This window comes from Ictidomys tridecemlineatus, chromosome 10 (genome assembly GCF_052094955.1).
Source record: "Ictidomys tridecemlineatus isolate mIctTri1 chromosome 10, mIctTri1.hap1, whole genome shotgun sequence".
Taxonomy (NCBI): domain Eukaryota; kingdom Metazoa; phylum Chordata; class Mammalia; order Rodentia; family Sciuridae; genus Ictidomys; species Ictidomys tridecemlineatus.
Window position 1 is genome coordinate 125,821,071 of NC_135486.1, and position 18,016 is coordinate 125,839,086.

General features: G+C 60.0%; 1 protein-coding gene across 1 annotated transcript in view; it reads right to left on the bottom strand.

The window, feature by feature from the left end:
• The window catches only part of Katnip (katanin interacting protein), a 139,157-nt gene that overhangs the window by 48,513 nt on the left and 72,628 nt on the right, over positions 1 to 18,016 (bottom strand). The window contains exons 9-13 of the mRNA XM_078024169.1: positions 16,558 to 16,689; positions 5,377 to 5,561; positions 4,579 to 4,644; positions 3,822 to 3,928; positions 2,186 to 2,309 (exon numbers count right to left, since the gene is read on the bottom strand). Coding sequence (XP_077880295.1) covers positions 2,186 to 2,309; positions 3,822 to 3,928; positions 4,579 to 4,644; positions 5,377 to 5,561; positions 16,558 to 16,689 — 614 coding nt within the window. The remainder of the gene's footprint in view (positions 1 to 2,185; positions 2,310 to 3,821; positions 3,929 to 4,578; positions 4,645 to 5,376; positions 5,562 to 16,557; positions 16,690 to 18,016) is intronic.

The following is an 18,016-nucleotide window of genomic DNA, read 5'->3' on the forward strand; positions in this document are numbered from 1 at the left end:
AAGCAGATGGGGACGGGGGAAGGTCAGCTCGAGCTCCCAGGGGGACAAGGCCCGTCTGGGTCAGCTCGGCGGTCAGCCACAGCGCTCCTCAGCCTCCTTCCCCCCTGCCTGGGCCCGGGGCCTGGGCTTGCAGGGTGGCCCAGCTGAGGGCTGGCTGACTGGGGGACTGGCAGGGCATGAGCCTGGAGCCGTCCAGGGCCCTGTGAGCGGTCTGGGAGCTGCTGGTGGCAGAGAGCGGGGCCAGATGGAAGGACGGCTGCCCGCAGAGGGGCCGTCTAGAAGGTGCCAACCCCCGAGCTGGGCTTCTGAGCGAGGCTGCGGGGGGTCTGTTAATTAGGAGGTGTCACCACCCGTCAGTCTGGCACCTGGGCCTTCTGTTGTCTGATGCAGGATCCCTTCTGGGGGAGCCGCAGGGACAGCAGCCGGGAAGCGCTGGCCCCTGCCGTCCGCTGCCCTCTCGCGGAGACCACCCGATTTTCCTGTGGAAAAGTCACCCCTCTCCATGCTCAGCCATGAAGGACACAGGGACTGACCCTTTCTGATCCCTACGGGCCCAGAGAATCAGTGTGTGCTGTCCTCTGGGCCACCCAGGAGGGAGCGGCTCAGCGGGGCACATGGCCAGTGTCATGCCACCTGCCAGGCTCAGCTCTGTGGAGGGCGCGCTCCTGACAGTGGGTCGGAGAGGGTGGGGGCGCTGTCCCGGCTATCCATGGACCTCGGGGACAGCAGAGCTGGGACTGGCACCGTGGGGGTGGAGCTCAGAGGTGCAGAGGACGTGTGGGGACGAGGGGACACATACACAGGCCCTGAGTTCCGGCCCCACCAACCCTGCCCATGCACCTTCCATGACAAGTTAAGCCCAGGGGCAGAGGGTCATGGTGGGACATGCACCTTGTGCATAGAAGAGAAAGAATCCTGCGCTATCCGCCACCCTGTGCTTCGCTGTCCTGCTGTGGACGTGGCCAGGCTCCAGCCTGGGCTCACATCGAACTTGGTGAGGATGACCGTCACCTGCTGTGGTGAACTTAACCACTTAATATGTCCACCTGAGGCTCCTGACCACAGCTTGTCCTGGGGCCTGGCATCGTGTGGATACGCCACACTCTCCTGGTGAGCCCCATCCTCAGGAGACACAGGTTACTTCTGTGCGTTTCCCTAAACCCTAACCCTAACCCTCACCCCTAACCCTAACCCCTAACCCTAACCCCTAACCCTCACCCTCACCCTCACCCTAACCCTCACCCTCACCCTAACCCTAACCCTCACCCTAACCCTCACCCTCACCCTCACCCTAACCCTCACCCTCACCCTAACCCTAACCCTCACCCCTAACCCCTCACCCTAACCCTAACCCTCACCCCTAACCCTAACCCCTCACCCTCACCCTAACCCTCACCCTAACCCTCACCCTAACTCTAACCCTATGACGGTTCTCTGCAGACAGCTCTGCGCCAGGCTCGCTCTTTCTTTTTTTTGGGGGGGGGAGGGGGTACCAGGGATTGAACTCAGGGCACCTGACCACTGAGCCCAGGCCCCGGCCCTATTTTGTACTTTATTTAGAGACAGGGTCTCACTGACTGGCTTAGTGCCTCGCTGTCGCTGAGGCTGGCCTTGAACTCGAGATCCTCCTGCCTCAGCCTCCCGAGCTGCTGGGAGGACAGGCGTGGCCCCACACCCAGCCAGGCTCTTTATTTCTGTTGGGTGGTCTCCTCGGGGGAGGAGGTGGGCTTGCTGGGCTTTCCAAGGCTCTCCCTGCACCTGGCCGCTCTGCTGTTTGGGAGAGTGCCATCCATGCACACAGCCATCAGCAAGGCACGGCAGGCGGGGCTCAGTGTCACCTTGGGGGCCCTGGAGACCGCCTGTCGTCAACAATAACCGGCCAGTGCAGCTGCCAGATGGGTGTTGGTGGCTCTAATTTGCACGTCTTGATCACCGGCCGCGCGGGGCATTTTCCCAGGGCTCACGGGCTCTCGCTATTTCCTCTGCACGGACAGACTTCCTTCCAGAACCTTCTGGCCCACACCTTGCTTTCTCTGCTTCCACTGCCCAGTCATGCATACGACTGTGCTGGGGAGGAGGGGACAGGGGGATTCGGGCGGAGATGCTCGGTGGCCACCAGCAGAGGAATCCCACCGCCTAGGGACGAGTGGTCTCTGGGCCCCCCCAGCCTTCAGGGGGGCAGTGCTAGTCTCTGCCCCGCTCTCACCTCTGGGTCCTGGGCTCGCTCCTTGCTTGAAACAACAACCCCGCTGAAATGGGCGGAGTCACTCTCGATGGCCTGCAGGACTTCCAGAAGCTTCTGCTGTTGTCTGAAATGGGATTTGTTTTGGCGTAGGCAGGGACAGAGACACACAGAGCACATCCCTGTCTCTTCCTTTGTAACAGCTGTATGATCAGCGAGGACATCAGGGCCCAGCTGGAGATGCCGTTTGGAGCAGAGCTGTGCAGCCAGCTAGCCTCCTGAGCTGGCCTCCTGGGCTGGCCTCCTAAGCTGGCCTCCTGGGCTGGCCTCCTGAGCTGGCCTCCTGAGCTGGCCTCCTGGGCTGGCCTCCTGAGCTGGCCTCCTGAGCTGACCTCCTGAGCAGGCCTCCTGAGCTGGCCTCCTGAGCAGGCCTCCTGGGCTGACCTCCTGAGTAGGCCTCCTGGGCTGGCCTCCTGAGCTGGCCTCCTGAGCTGACCTCCTGAGCAGGCCTCCTGAGCCAACAGGGAACTCACTAAGACTCAAGAGCAGGGTTCAGCTGAACTCAGGTGTGGCCTGTTTCGCGTGACCCACTAGCTAAGGAAGGTTTCATGCTTTCAAAGTGTCATTAAAGCAAACCACACAACGCCAAAACAACGGCCAGGTCACAGGCCTTCCTGTCTAGCCCTTTGCAGAGACCGCTCTGCTCCCCTCATCTCGGAGGACAAAGGTGACCCAGCAGAGCGGGCCGGTCACTCCCCACTGAGCTGTTGAAGGCCAAGCACCCCCAAGTCCGGGCAGCAAGGAGGGTCTTGTGGTGGAGAAAGACACTCGGGGTGCGTGGCCGCCACAGTTGACCCCCAGTGCCCCCAGCCTCGCGGCCAGGCCTCTGCGCGGGCAGACAGCTCTTATTTATGGCCGCCACAGAGCACAGCCAGGTTTCCACCTGGTCCACAGAAGCTCGCAGGAAGGGACGGCTCTGCCCTGAGCCTCTTCCGTTTTTTGACAAGTTATAAACAGGAGCCCCTGGGCGTGTGCAGACCCGGGGCCACACAGCTCTGCTAATAAATTCCTCCTTCGAAAAGAGGAAGCGCCTCCTCCCCTTTCTGCACGGACAGACGCAGTCTCAGCTCGGGGCTGCTTGGTGACCGTCATGCAGGCGGGATTTAGGCACCCTCTGCCCCTCAGCCTGGCTTTTGCACAGTCTGCAACACACACAACCCTACAGGACAGCCCTGGGTGCGTGCCTGTGTGCCAAGGCTGTGCCAGGCCCCAGGGGGTGCATCTTTCTGAAGATGAAGGGAAGCCTTTGTTTTGATAATGAAACATGACAATTTCAAAACCTGACGCTACAAGATAAGGGGCAAATGCTCTACCTGAACAAACTTGAACAGAGAAAAGGAGTTTCCAAGGACACTGCTTTGGGCCACCTTGGCCCCAGGTCCGCGGTAACCTTGAGAAGGCTGTTTACACAGCTGGGGACCAGGGGAGCAGGCTGAGAGTCACCTGCCTGAAAGAAGTCAGGCCAGTTTGGGGCTTTGGGCTGGATGGGTGCAGAAGGAGGGTAGGGTCTAAAGTGTCACTTTCAAGTGACCTGGCATGACAGGGAGTGGCCAGGAGAACCAGGGCGGTAAGTCTGTACCTGCTTCCCCAGAGGCCGATTCTGTCAATGGCTTGGTCCACGGCTCTGGCTCCCGCTGCCGTCCCCGGGGGCTCGGGACTGCTGGTCACCAGGGCCTTGGGAGGCGGCTGAGGAGGGAAACAGTCGATCAACAGACGTCCACGCAACACTCCTGGCCGAGACCACCGGCCACTGTCAAAGGCACATGCCCCTCAGGCCATCGTCCTGCCCTGGAGACAGGAAAAGGCCTGCAAGAGTGACAGTGGCCGGGGCTGGCCGACCCAGAGCCACCCCCACGAGCCCCGTGTTCCTATCTGGGGGTTCCTGGGCAACTGCTTCAGTGAGCTACTGGAAACTTTCTCACATCAAACATTTCTATTTCACTGCGCACCGTGGCGCACGCCTGTCATCCCAGCAGCTCGGGAGGCCGAGGCAGGAGGATCATAATTCAAATCCAGCCTCAGTCATGGTGAGGCCCTAAGCAACTCAGTGAGACCCTGTCTCTAAGTAAAACACTAAATAGGGCTGGGGGGTGTGGCTCAGTGGCCAAATGCCCCTGAGTTCAATCCCCTCAAAAAAACCCAAAACCTTTCTATCTCAATGGAACTCCAGCTGTGTCCAGGGCAAAGCAGGCGGAGTCCAGTGGGAACCCTGGATCCGCCCTTCCAGGCCCAGACCCCAACTGTGGAGCGGGTAGGGTGCAGAGACCCTGCTGGCCGTGGGAGGGAAGGCCCTGCAGCCCGGGGCCCCGGAGCTTTGGCTCGGCTCACCCACTGACCTCAGCGGCCTCCTCCTTGGCCGTCAGCAGACTGCTCCACGGTTTTGCTGGTGGCCCCTCGGCATCCTGGGAAGATGTCATCACACACGTGAGGTCAGAACAAAGTCGTCACCAGACACTCTTCACTCACAGAAGGGGGCAGAGGGGCAGAGGCCCCAGACCCCCAGACACAGTGTGGGTGGAGCACAGCCCCAGGAAGGGACAACAGTGTCCCCTGACAGCCGGAGGGAGCCTGGGCAGCAGTGGTGGTGGGTAAAGCCAGGCAGACCTGGGCCACCATCTGAGCAGGCCACTTTGCTCCGCCAGGGGCCAGTGGCCACCAGGGCTAAGCGACTGCCCTGCCTGTTTCAGGGTCACTGTGGGCACTAAATGGGCTCTTGGTGGAAGAGACAGAAACGGGCTTTGAGCAGGGACATGCGCACTGAGGACCCCCATGGCCCTCCTGTTAGCAGCTCGAGGCCAGGGAGGCTCGTGAACAAGGGCAGCGGGAGGACCCTGGGAGCCTGCGGGGCTCAGGCTCGGGGGACCGAGATCTGCAGAGAGCCGGAGCTTGGTGGCCGACGTCCTTTCACCGACTCGCTGTTTGCCACCCTGGTCCCGGGTAGCCAGGGCTTGCAAGGAAATCGGCCTCAACGAAGGCAGATCTGCCCCCGGGGCTTCCAGAAATGGGCAAAAAGCTGCAAGAAGTTGGTAAACTGGGGCCTGGCAGGGCGCGGAGGACTGTCCAGGGAACCCGGCTGCTCTGAGGTCAGGGAGCTGCCACTCAGACCCCGCCCGGCCCCGCCCCCTCGCAGGCACCTGCGGGCCGGTGGGCGGGGCCTTCCCGGTGGGCGGGGCCTTCCTGCTGCGCAGCGCCCTCTGCAGGGCGTCGTTCTCCACCTGGATGGCGCGCAGCACCTCGGAGGCGGCCTCCTCCGGGTCTGCGGAGGTGCACACGGGTTTGCGGGTTGCTGACAGCGGTCGCTCTCGCCGGCTGCTGGGTCCTGGGGAAAGAAGACAGGAGGGCGCTGCTTTGGATCAGGTTCTCGGAGCGCAGCTCGGAATCTATTAGACCCGACTCAGGAAGATTCTCTGAAGGACTGGCTGGTCCTCTCCAAAATGTCAAGGTCGCCAGAGACAAAGCCAGCGGGAGAACCATCCTCAGCAAAGGGGACCAGGAGGCAGACAGGCACGTGGTGCAGCCGTGGCCCTGGGTGGGAACGCGGTGGGAACAAGATTGCTGTAAAGAATGTTCTCAGGCAGGTGGAGGCACCTGAGGTGGGTGGCGCGGGTCACAGTGTCTTGCGACTGTTAAACACTGATTTCCTAAGCCGACTGTGGCAATGGGACTCGTTCCCGGAGAGACAGACTGCAGTGTTCAGGGATGAGCGGGAATGATGGCTTCACTTAAACTCAGATGATTATAAAAAAATTATAAACAAGTAAACTTGAAAAAATGTACACATACATTAGAAAATCTGTGCATGTGCCAGCCCAGTGCGGAAAGGGCAGTGTCTGCATATGACCCCCTGACCTTCCTGTACTCCCAGTCACCTCTAGATGACTGACAAGACCTGGTACAGTGCACATGCTGTTTGGCATTGCGGGGGCATGTCCCGGGACCAGCTCCCCCGACTGTGTGTACTGAGCTGGTACAGAGCGAGCTGAGGACGCCGTCCTCGGTGTCCAGCTCCGCACACCATGGCTGCTGAAGAGAGGGTTCCCTGGAAGCACCCGACTCCCCCGCTGCACCCTGGTTAGGACCTGCATCTGAGGGAGGGTTCAAGGAGCAACATCAAGAATGACATGGGGGCCTGGCACGGTGGCACACACCTGTCATCCCAGCAGCTCAGGAGGCGGAGGCAGGAGGATGGCGAGTTCAAAGCCAGCCTCAGCAACGTACTGAGGCCCTAAGCAACTTGGTGAGACCCTGTCTCTAGCTAAAGTACAAACAAGGGCTGGGAATGAGGCCCAGGGGTTGAGAGCCCTGGGTTCAAGCCCCAGCACCAAAGCAAAAATGAAAACAGAACATCCCCAATAAGTTGTCCCCTCACCCGTCAGAACGACCACAAACAACCAAACAAGAATGAAGGGCAGCATGGATTTGGGGAGGGCAGTTCGTACAGACCGTGGGTGGGGACGTAAATGACCCCAGCCGTCAGACAAGAGCAGAGTGGCCCTTAGTCCACTCACAGCACAGCTCGCCTCGACCAGCGTCCCTGTCTGGATCCCCCCAAAGCCCGTGGCAGCCTCATGGCAGAGACGCCTGCAGCCACAGCAGCCATGGCCAGAGCCAATGCAGGCCACCAACCACACGGGTCACCAGATACGCAGGTGTCCACTGAGGGACGCACGGATTTAAAAAAAATGTGTTGACACAACAGACTGTGGCTCAGCCATCAGAAAGGACACGTCCTGTCGTTTGTGGCAATATGGATGGGACAGAGGGCATCGTGCCAAGTGACATAAGCCAGGCGCATACAGAAACGCCACCCGTCTTCACTCATTTGTGGAAACTAAAAAGACTGGTCACACGGAAGTAGAGGGTAGATTAGGGGGGGGCAGAGAGAGGTGGGAAAACGGGGACCGAATACCACTGGGCGGGTGAGCACCTGTGTGCTCGGGGACAGCGGTGCTCCAGCTGACGACAGCCTGTCATGCTGTCACACGGCTGGGAGCCGAGGTCGCAGCACACAGACAGGAGGCGCGGTGTGAAGCCGCAGGCGTGTGTCTGAGTGCAGACCGCAGTGCTCGCCACCGGCCTGCGCGTGACCGAGTGGCCACCTGCGCCCCGTCAGGAAGTCCATGTCGATCATAAAAGCCGAGTGGCCCTGGCCGAGGCACTGATGGCGTCTGTGTCCCAGGCAGGAGGCACACAGGCCATGTCCAGGCTGGCTCCAGGACAGCAGGGCACGGGCTTCACGGGGACAGGGGCTCTTGTGGACAGCTGAGCGACGGTCCCAGCACCCAGGAGCGGGCGTGAGGACGAGTCGCCCAGGGACCTGAGGCAGGAGCCACAGGCGCAGGACATGTGTCACCCCCCAGCTGTGGCCGGTCACACCCAGCTCCGACCTCCCCCACCGCCCAGTGCTTTTCGTTTTCCAAGAAAAGCTAGAATTTGAAATCTGTGCGGGGTCATCGTCACGAGGGGAGCCTGGGGGGTGGTCGGTGGTGAGGGCCACACGGGGACCTTGTCCCTCGTGGGGAAAGGACCAGGTCCCTGAGAGAGCTGGGAGGACAGGATGAGCTGGGAGAGAAGCTGAGGCCACAGCTTGACCTTCTCTGGGGTGAGAGGCGCAAAGCCCTGAAGCCTGAACTCACCTTGGCCCAGGGAGGCCAAGACAGAGACGGGGTCCCCGAAAGGAAGAGGCCCTCCATCTGCACCCCCATGCGCTTCCTGGATAGGGGAGACACTGTGCTGGGTGTGGGTGACAGAGGTGGCAGCAGGTACATGACTTTACAGAGACAGGGTCAAGGGCTAGAGATGATGGGCGAGGACGCATTCATCATCCGAGATGCCTGGTCAGGGAGGAGGACAGCCAAGTGGAGACCCAGAGGCAGCCAGCCCTGTGAGTACACACGCGGGGAGGCTGCTCCTAGAGCAGAGCAGGTGCCAAGGCCCTGAGGCCAGCAGAGCTCGGCATGCGGGGGCGGGGGAGCCAGGGCAAGGAAGGCTGGCGACCAGAGTGGGGCTCAGACTGTGGCTTGGTTCTCGGGGGGCCTTGAAGTCCAGCAGCCCCCCTAGGCAAAGCATGTCATGAGGTCACACCCGTCTTCTTACTGTCATATCCCTGGCATCTGGCATTAGAGCTTTTGCCAAATGCAAGGATGGGAAATGACTTCAGTTCCAGGGATTGTAAATCTGAGACCTGTGACCACCGCGGAGGCAGGCTGTCCCCTTCAGGCCCGGCCCCGGCAGGCCTGCAGAGGTTGCCGTCAGAAGGGACGGAGCTGGCGTACCCAGCTGAGCGAAGCCAGCGCCCCGTCGTGGGTGGTGCAGACGCGGGTGCTGGAGGGAAGCTCGCAGCGCCAGGACCAGCAGGTCCGAAAGGCAGAGCTCCTTGCCCGTTTCCTGTAAGCACGCTGAGAAAATCGGCCCCCACATCGCCACGTGGCCCCCAGCACTGGCCAAGGCGCGAGCCCAGGTGGGTGGAGGCCCACTGTGGGGACCCGGCAGGGGTGCTGTCCTGCGCTACCGAGGCCTGTGCCCAGCTCTGCCTGGAAAGCATGCTCTGGGGACATCTGGGGACCCAGTTCACCTGCTCAAGCCCCTGGGCCCGAGGCGTCTTTCACGTGGGGGACACTCCTCCCCAGTGACAGGGTCATCGGTGCTGCCCGTGCCCCCTGAGTCCTATGATGCTAAGAAAACATTAAAAATCAAACCACCCTTCCTCCCAGGGAAGCTCAGCTCTGCAGCCGGGCCCTGTGCTCCCCCCTGCTGCTGCCCAGTTCCCAGATCCCATTCTGCCCGGCGGCTGGCGCTTCCCGCACGCCCCCTCCCCCGGCGCCAGGGTGACCGCCTTTTAACTCTTTTTGACGGTCTCATCGCTCACTGGCGAGGCTGGCCTGAGCGCCCGTGGCGGGGATTTATTCTCACCGTAGATCTCGAGGATGGAGGACTGACTCACCCTGGGAACGTGAGCCCAGCAGAAGCCAAGCTGCACGTTTAATTTATCCCAAGCTGCTCCTTTCTGGCCAGAGCTCCCCTGCCCATAACCCCCCTTCCCCGCTTCCCTGGCGCCTGCCCCCTTCTGTCTCGCAGAGAACCGAAGCCCCGTCACCTCGGGAGATTTACCAGGGACAAGATGCGCGAGGCCACAGGCAGCCTGCGGCTCCCCAGCCAGTGGCCTGCTCCCTGGCCAGCCGTGACTCCAAAGCTCAATTCAGAGTCACCACAAAGTCATGTTTTACCACATGCAAGGGACCCTGGGGGTCACTGGAAACCCACTGAAATAGCCGATGTTGAACCTGAGAACAAGGCTCAACTGCAGTGACCACAGACCCACGGCCCGCGGCAGAAACCGCCTCCAGATGTTGCGCGACTTTTGTTTGATTGACGAATGGATCGATTGATGGGTTCTGGGACCCGGGGGCTCTACCCCTGAGCTCCCTCCCCAGCCCTTTCTATTTTGGGACGGGGTCTCGCCGAGTTGCCCAGGTATTGAGGGGCTGGTGTTGAGGGGCTCCTCCTGCCTCAGCCTCCTGGGTCGCTGGGTACAGGTGCGCCACCCTGGCTGCCTTTGACTGCTTTCGTAAGAAACTGGAAATAGATGCCAAGCTTTTTTTTAAATACAGAAGCAAATCCTCCTGGAAATCGGGATCCCGGCATCTCTTGGAGAGCTGCGTGCCTGGCCCGCCTGGTCCGGCATTACAATTGGCAACCGTGGCCAGGGTGCGGAGGCGTGCCCAGTTACACAGGCGCCCGTGTCCGGCCTCCCCAGGGCACCCTCCTCAGTGGCCCTCGACTGCTGGCCCAGGAAACCACCCTGCTCTGCGCGGCGGGAGGTCCAGGAAGACGGCTGTCGGCCTGTGACGTGGCACTCACCTCCAGAACCCACAGGGAGGGCGGGAAGGGAAGTGCACCCAGGGGCCATGATGACACCCCAAGACCCCGAGGCTCGGCACTGGCGGCGCCCTGCTCTCGAGGTGGGACAGACCCTGGGAACAGATGGCCCCAGCTCCTCCCAGCCGCGCACCCATGTCGCCACGGGATTTCCTGTCAAGACAGGCAGTCTCCTGCCCTAGCTGGACTTGGCCTGCTTCTCCTGTGGCCACACATTAGCCCTCAGGGCCAAGCAGAGAACAAAGCCACCTGCCTGCAGACCCTCGCGTGGTCATCAAGGGCTGCGGCTTGAAGCCAGGGCTCTCGGGTGACGGTGAGGTGACTCCCTGCTTGTCAAGGCCGACTTCTGTCGCCTCTGAATCGTGTTCTGGGCTCTCCATGGCAGGCCCGTCCTGTGCCTTGGCTACTCCTTCCCTGTCTGTCTGTCTATCTATTCCGTGGTGCTGGGGATGCAGCCCAGGTCTCCCGCACGCTGGACAGGCTGTACCCCAGCCCGCGCTGGCCCTTCTTGAGCCCGGGATTGCTCCTGATTTTCAGGGAAGACCACCAAGGCCCCTGGACGAAGTGCTCCCGTTCCTCCTGGATGTGACAGTCCTCCCCAGCCTGGCTCTGAGATCGAGGACTGCACGACCTTGACAGTGTCCTTCCCTGAAGTACCCACGGCAGCTGCTCCAGCAGCCAGACCAGGAGCGGCCCACGTCAACCTGACTGCTATGACAGACCAGGGACTTGTCCGCCACGGTGGCCGGGGAGCTCAGGTCCCCACTGTGACTCCTCACAGCAAAGCCCCCCGGGGTCGATGCTGGGGGAAACGGGGACCCTGTGGGGAAGCGCTCCGGGCCCACTCGGCTGGGCCTCTGGGTGGGTCCCATCTGGCCTCCCCTCTGGCCTGGCCTGGGTCAGGACAGACCCACATCCCTGCTCTGGTTTGGAGGTGAGGGGTCCCCAGAGGCCACAGGTGAGACACTGCGAGAAGGTTCAGAGGAGAAAGGACTGGGCTCCGAGTCTCGGCCATTTAGTGGGCTGGGCCCCGATGGGGTGACCTGAGTGGTAGCTGAAGGGCGGGGGAGGCGGGCCTTGGGGACGTGGCTGGGGCACATATTTGTATCTGGCGAGTGGAGTCTCTCTCCGCTGCCTGATCACCATGGGAGCTGCTCCCTCTGCCACACTCTTCCTCCAAGATGTCCCCTGCCTCCCTCGAGCCCCGAGGAATGGAGCTGCCCTCTATGGACTGAGACCTCGCAAACCGTGACCCTGAAACGCACTCTTCCTCCTCTCCACTTGTGCTGGCCGGTCCTTCAGTCACAGGGAAGAGCTGGCTAACAGTCTCGCTGATGACGAGGGCTGGAAATGGGGAGAGACTCTTCCCCACCAGGGCTGCAGAGGGACAGGGAAGCCCGGTGTCTTGGCCACAGTGAAATACCGGCTGACCGTGACCCCAGATGTGGCTCCCGAACCTCAGGGTCAATAAGAACTGGCTAGGAGTTAAAATGCTCGTCTTTGCCCCAGCCCCACTGAGTCAGAAACTGGAACTCGGGCCCAAGGACCCACAAGTGACTCCGATGCAGTTCAGGCCTGAGAAGCTCTGGACTGGAGGAGAACAGGTCAGTGATGAAGGAACCGTCCTGGCCATATTTTCTGAGCACCTGGATCCCACCGTGCCTGAGGCTAGATCTATAGTCCTGGCCTTTTGAGGTCTGCGGGCAATGCATCTTTCTTTGTGACTTAGGCCAGTTTGTCACTAACATGAGACTCTGGATCTGATATAACCGTCTTCCTGCGGCAGGTTTTCCAACTGAACACCAACTGCAACCTGCCTGCTTCCTCTGATCCACTCGCACTGAGGGGCTACTTCATTTCTGCAGCTGGCAGCTTGTCGGGGAACAGTGGTTCAGACACATCGCCTCCCTGGGACCCCGAAACCCCGACAATCAACTTTCTACATTAAACACTAATATTCCTGCACCTTCCAGAAGCCACGGGGTCTCTGGAAGGAGATCATATTTGTTTCCTGGAAGGTTGATGGCTGGAGACGGGACAATATGGGACAAGAGGCCCTTTCATTACAATGACACAGTCACACGGAATGAGGGGAAAGCCACCATGGTCTGGCAGCACAACACAAGATCAATCGTGTGGCACCGGCCAGGGAAAAGGGGCAGGGGAGAAGCGGCTCTTTGAGGAGGACGGGCCACAGGTTAGACTTCTGGAACGGGAGGCACCTAATTCAAACGCATCCTTCTACCCCTAGAAAACGTGGGCCGGCAGGTGGTGGTGGTGCTCACCTGCAATCCCAGCGACCTGGAGGCTGAGGCAGGAGGATCGCAAGTTTGAGGCCAGCCTCGGCAACTTAGCAAGACCCTAAACAGCTTAGTGAAACCCCGACTCAAAGTAAAAGGTGAAAAGGGCTGGGGACGTGGCTCAGTGGTAAAGCACCCCTGGGTCCAAACCTCAGTACAAAAAACCCCCAAACAAACAAACAACAGCCACAAAAAACTGGACCAAATAACATCCAGACATGTTGGGGAAAACGAGATCTGATGACAGGGAGTGAAGAGGGCTGTGACGAGTGGCAGGGTCAAGAGCTGCGAGACAATGACAATGACGAGGTCTCGTGGGCTGAAACCTAGGTGGCATTAGAATGCACAAGGACACCATCTACATGGAGGGAGCAGGTGGAGCTGAGCCGGGCCTCGTGGGGGGTGGGGGAGGGGAGCGGCGAACTCGCTGATCAGAACCGACTCAGCAAGTCAGGAACACGCTGTGGTCTCTGTAATGACCGGAAAGATAATGAAAGGCTTGTAACTCACAAGCTAATGGTGGGAGAAGAGGAATAACACAAGGCAATTGGCTCAAAGGAAGGTGAGAAAGGAGAAAAAGACAAACATAAAACAAGTGGAACAAATAAACAGTAGACAATAAGACAGGAGATTTAAACTCAATACATCAGCAATTACATTAAACGTAAATGGACTAAACGCTCCCATTAAAACACACAGACTGTTAGAAGATAAAAGTAAAAACCAATTACAGGCTGTTTACAAGAGACAAACCTTAAAATAAAGATGCAGAACGTCAGAAACTGAAAGGGTGGAAAAAAGACAGACTACGTAAACAGTAACCTAAAGAAAGCTGTAATATGTCTGTATCGGATGAAGTTAACTTTAAGGCAAAAAGCATTCCTAGAGTAATAAGAGAGGACATGTAATGAGAAAATGTTCAATTTACTAGGAAGATAGAAAAAAGTCTAGCTTTACACACACCAGAAAAAGACAGCTGGCTGGGCATGGTAGTGTACACCTGCAATCTCAGGGACTGGGGAGGCTGAGGCAGGAGGATCACAGATTTGAGGCCAGCCTCAGCAATTCAGTGAGACCCCTGCTCATAATAAAAAATAAAGAGAACTAGGGATGCAGCTTACTGGTAAAGCCCTCCTGGTTTCCATCCCCAATACTCCTCCAAAAGACTTTTCCAAATAAGACAGCCTCACCCAGGTCAAAGCACGGCAGATTACGTTTGCCTGCAGGAGGGTGAATCTGTTTGGGACTATCTGAAGATGCCTCCGTTCCTTGTCCCTCTGGTGTGACCATCCAGGACACTCAGCAGGATACCAGGGTTTAAAAACACGTCTTCCCCACAACCCAGACTCTGGCCAAGGCCAAATGCTCCATCCGACTCGGCCAGGGGGCCGAGACCCTTCCCACCCCAGAGGAGCGGCTGGCTCTGGGGCTCTGCGTGGAGTAGGCTCTGCAAAGCATCTGCTGCCCTTGACCACCTGTCTGAGGGACCCTAGGGTGGCTCTGGCCCCGGCCCGTGAGGCTGCCCTTGGAACCTGCTCTCTGCAACCCCGTTTTCAGTGAGGGAGGTGACAATGCAGGGACCTCGGCGTTCCTCTCAGTGACCAGCTCTCCAGACCTGGCCAAGTGTATTTCAGAGACAAATGCTGGGCCCCAACGGTGCTCGGGAGGAGGGTCCACCACCTCCCACGGCGGCCTCTTGAAAGACGGACGGGACAAGCCACTCTCCCACCAAAGGCCAGCAGGAGCCGGTGACCGCTGCCTCCCAGGTGCACCCAGGGACGCACACGTTCCTGTCCTAGCGCAAGCGTCTCCACAGTGGGGCAGGAAGGTCGTGGTCACCACCGTGACCTTGGACTGTCACCCTTCACCCCGGCCTCTCTGCTCTCCCTGCTCTTGTTCCCCGTCACCCTGATCTCACCACCTGCTTTTACTCATCTGACAGAGTTTTCAGTGTGCACTGCGGGCACACGACAGCGGGCGCATTGTGACGGGTTCAGAAAGGCAGATGATGAAGCCCTCTCCATTCTGACGCTCAGCTCTGTCCACGTCCCCCTCCCCCTTCTGGACTCTGCTGGTCGACCTGTTACTCGTTCATTCTTCTGGGGGTTGGACGGGGGGTGTGGGGGGGGAGAGGGCTGACCCACTGCCCCCCCCAGCCTCTTTTGTTTTTCTTGTTGAGACAGGGTCTCACAGAGTCGCTTAGGGCCTCCCTAAATTGCTGAGTATGGCCTTGAACTCATGATCCTCCTGCCTCAGCCTCCTGAGTGCGGGGATCACAGGCGTGTGCCACCACACCCAGCTGTTTTTCTATTTCTTTTAACAGGTGCATCGTAGGCACATATAAAACTGTCCTCACATATTTTTAAAGTTTCGCACTTATGCTAACTGTGACTTGTCAGACCATCTGAGAGCTTTCTAGAGAAAGGACTCATCCTGATTAGCTGAGCTCTGCTTCTCACGGGGCTGGGGGAGGGCCGGTGTCACCGGGTGGGCCGAGTCTCCTAAGCAGATGTCAGACCCTCCCCCTCCTTCCTGGGAATGTGGCCTTGTTGGAAATAGGGTCTTTGCAGATGATGAAGGTAAGATGAGGTCATCAGGGCCACGTGCGGTGGCACACACCTGTGATCCCAGCAACTCGGGGGCTGAGGCGGGAGGATCGCAAGTTCAAAGCCAGCCTCAGCAGGACCCTGTCTCAAAGTAAAACTAGAAGGGCTGGGGACGTGGCTCGAGGGGAGTGCACTCCTGGGTCGTCACTGGACACGGCCGGTGTCGTCATGACTGGGGAGTCTGGACACGGACACTCGTGCACCCTGGGAGGAGGCCACGGGGACAGGGCTGTGCTGCCACAAGCTGAGGACTGACTGCAGGGGCTCAGGGAGGGACCTTCTGTGGACGGCCCTCGACACTGGAACTTGGCCTTCCAGCTGCAGGAACTGCAAGGCGACGTGTCTGGTACTGAAGTCACACAGCCCTGGAAACCAACCCAGGTGCAAGGTGGCAGAGACGGCGCAGGCAGAGCACATGGGAGCGGTCAGTGGGCAGGCTCAGTGACCACGTGGGACGGCCCCGGTCCCAGCCCTGGTGCAGCTGGAGGGCCGACGGCCGCGCACCTAGCCTGGGGTCCTTCCCCTCTTTCCTTCCCAGACCCCCGGGGGCCAAGCCAGGACCCACCAGCGGCTCTCACGGCAGCTTCCTGTCCCCAGTCCTACTGCTGACCCGACAGATTTTCTCACAGTGGACCACTCCCCAAGGTGACACCATGTGGCCCCGCCACTGCAGGACCTTGACTGGCTGAGCGTGGCTGCCGCCCAGCTCTACCTTCCTCGGGGCCCAGACAGGCCTCCTCCCAGGCTCCGGGCCTTTCCAAGAAGCCACCTCTGCCCCTTGGGGTCTGGCTGCTGCAGTCCCTGGGCCACTCCCATGGAAGTGGAACCCAGCAGAGCCCAGAGCCCTCCTCTGGGGGCTGAGACCTGGGTGGCTTGTCCACGCACAGATCTGCCCAGTCTCCTTCACAGCTGGAGCAGACCTGGCCCCATCCCATCCACATGAGGAGCCCGGGCCCCATGACTCGGCCGACTCCCAGCTTCCCCATCCCATTCCGCAGGCTCCGGCCTCCCAAATCGCTTTACTTCTTTGGGCCTTTCATTCTCAGGCACTTAGCAAGGGAGAGAGGAAGACTGCGGATCTGTTTTAGCTGCCTGGATCCAGCTGTGCCTGAAGGCCACCATCCTTTGTCTGACATTCTCCTTCACATAAAGTCACTCTTTATAGCTGTCATCTAGACTGCATTGTCTGACGTTGGCAGCCTTCCCACGTAGTCGGGTTCTGGGCTTTGGCAGGGTTAACTAGCAGCGCCTGGGTGCCATCCTTCCACACACCCTCAGCCAGACCTCCTCCCGGCTCCCCTCCCTACAGCCACCCTGGAGGCTGGACTTACAATGAAGCCGCACGAACAACTCCCTCATCTACCCACCCGGGGCCCTTTTCCCTCCCCGTCACGGGGGAGTTCTCTAGAGACCCCGAATGACGAGCCCTGGCAGGGAGGGCAGGGAGAACAGGGAGGCGAGGTCCCCGGTGGAACCCCACGGGGCGCACCCCACTCCCGCCCGGCTCCCGCGCAGGGGCCCCAGCTCTTACGGGAGCAGGCCCTCTCCTGGTCTGGGGCCACCGCGGGCGGCTGGGGGTTCCGGTTCGGGTCAGGTTTGGTGGGAATGAAGACCTCGGGGTTGTCCTTCCGCTTGGCTGACAGACTCCTCTCCCTCTGGTGACCTGCAGGGGGCAGGTCACAGTCAGACTCCAGCTGATGGGCTGGGCTGGGCGGCCACAGACCACGGTCAGCCCGACAGCCCCCTCAGAGGGAAACACAGCCGCTGCCCTCGGGATCTCGGCTGGAGGGAGGACAGCTGAGGGGACGCGAGAGCTGGGCGTGACAGGGGCTGGCCCAGGTCAGGAAGCGCGTGCAGCCAGAGGGTGAGGGACTGTGTGGGGCCTGTGGCAGTGAAGAGGCCCTGGGCTGACCACGGGCACCACGCTGGCACTCTGGACTTGGGAACAGTGTGTGCAGAGGCCTGGGGCGGGCTGACGGCTGCTGAGTGCAAGGGGACGCCGGGCACTGGGCAGCGAGTGGGCAGACGGTGCTGGGCCCCACCGGGAGGCAGGTGAGAGTTCCAGCTTGGGAGGACGGAAAACTGGACCTGGGCAGTGAAGGTTCCAGGAGGTGAACTCACTTTAATGACACTGAATGGACTGGGAAATGGTTCACATGGGACACTTCATGTCACCTGTACACCGACAATCACCCGCACCATGTGCGTGCCCACACGAGGCGGGGGAAGGGATGGGGCGTGGGAGCAGCCTGGGAGATGCGAGGTCAGTTCCTGGCTGTGAAGATGGGCGTGCTGAGCTGAGCAGCTGGACGTGCTGGATGAGGCCTGGACACAGGGTCCCACAGCCTCCCATGGGTGCCGTCCTGCCGACACCCTGACCTTGCTCCAGCGGGACTCAATCACACTCTGCACCTGCAGATCTGCAGGATGACAAACCTGTGCTGTTTGAATTCACCGAGTTTGTGCTCACTCGTTACAGCAGCAGGAGGAAACTGATACAGCCTACTAGAGGGGAGGACTCTGGGGTCCAGGTCATTTGACCAAGGTCACAGAGCTTGGTGATGGAATTGGGGTTTGGCCAGGCCTGCCTGGCTCCAGGTGCAGCCCTGAGTCCCTGGGCTCACTGGGTACCAGCCCCTCCTCCCCACATGGAGGATGCCCAGAAATGGTAGCTGGAGGTCCACCAGGGCCATCAACAGTTTAGAAAGGATATCTTCTAAGGTCCCAAAGTCCAGACTTTGTCACTGCAACCCTAGGCCCCCCCGGTTCTTCAGGGACCTGGCCCAGAACCTCCACCGGCCTCCTCTGCTTAGCTCCATGGCTCACTCGGTCCTTGTCCTGGGCACACCACACCCAACCTCCTCCAACCCTGGGCTTGCTGAGCCCTGCACCTGAGAGCTGGGCCCCAGCTGGCCCCAGCTGATCCCTCCTGTCCCAGCTTCAATACACCTCCTCTGAGGTGTCCCTGACCACTCCAACTACAGTGGCCC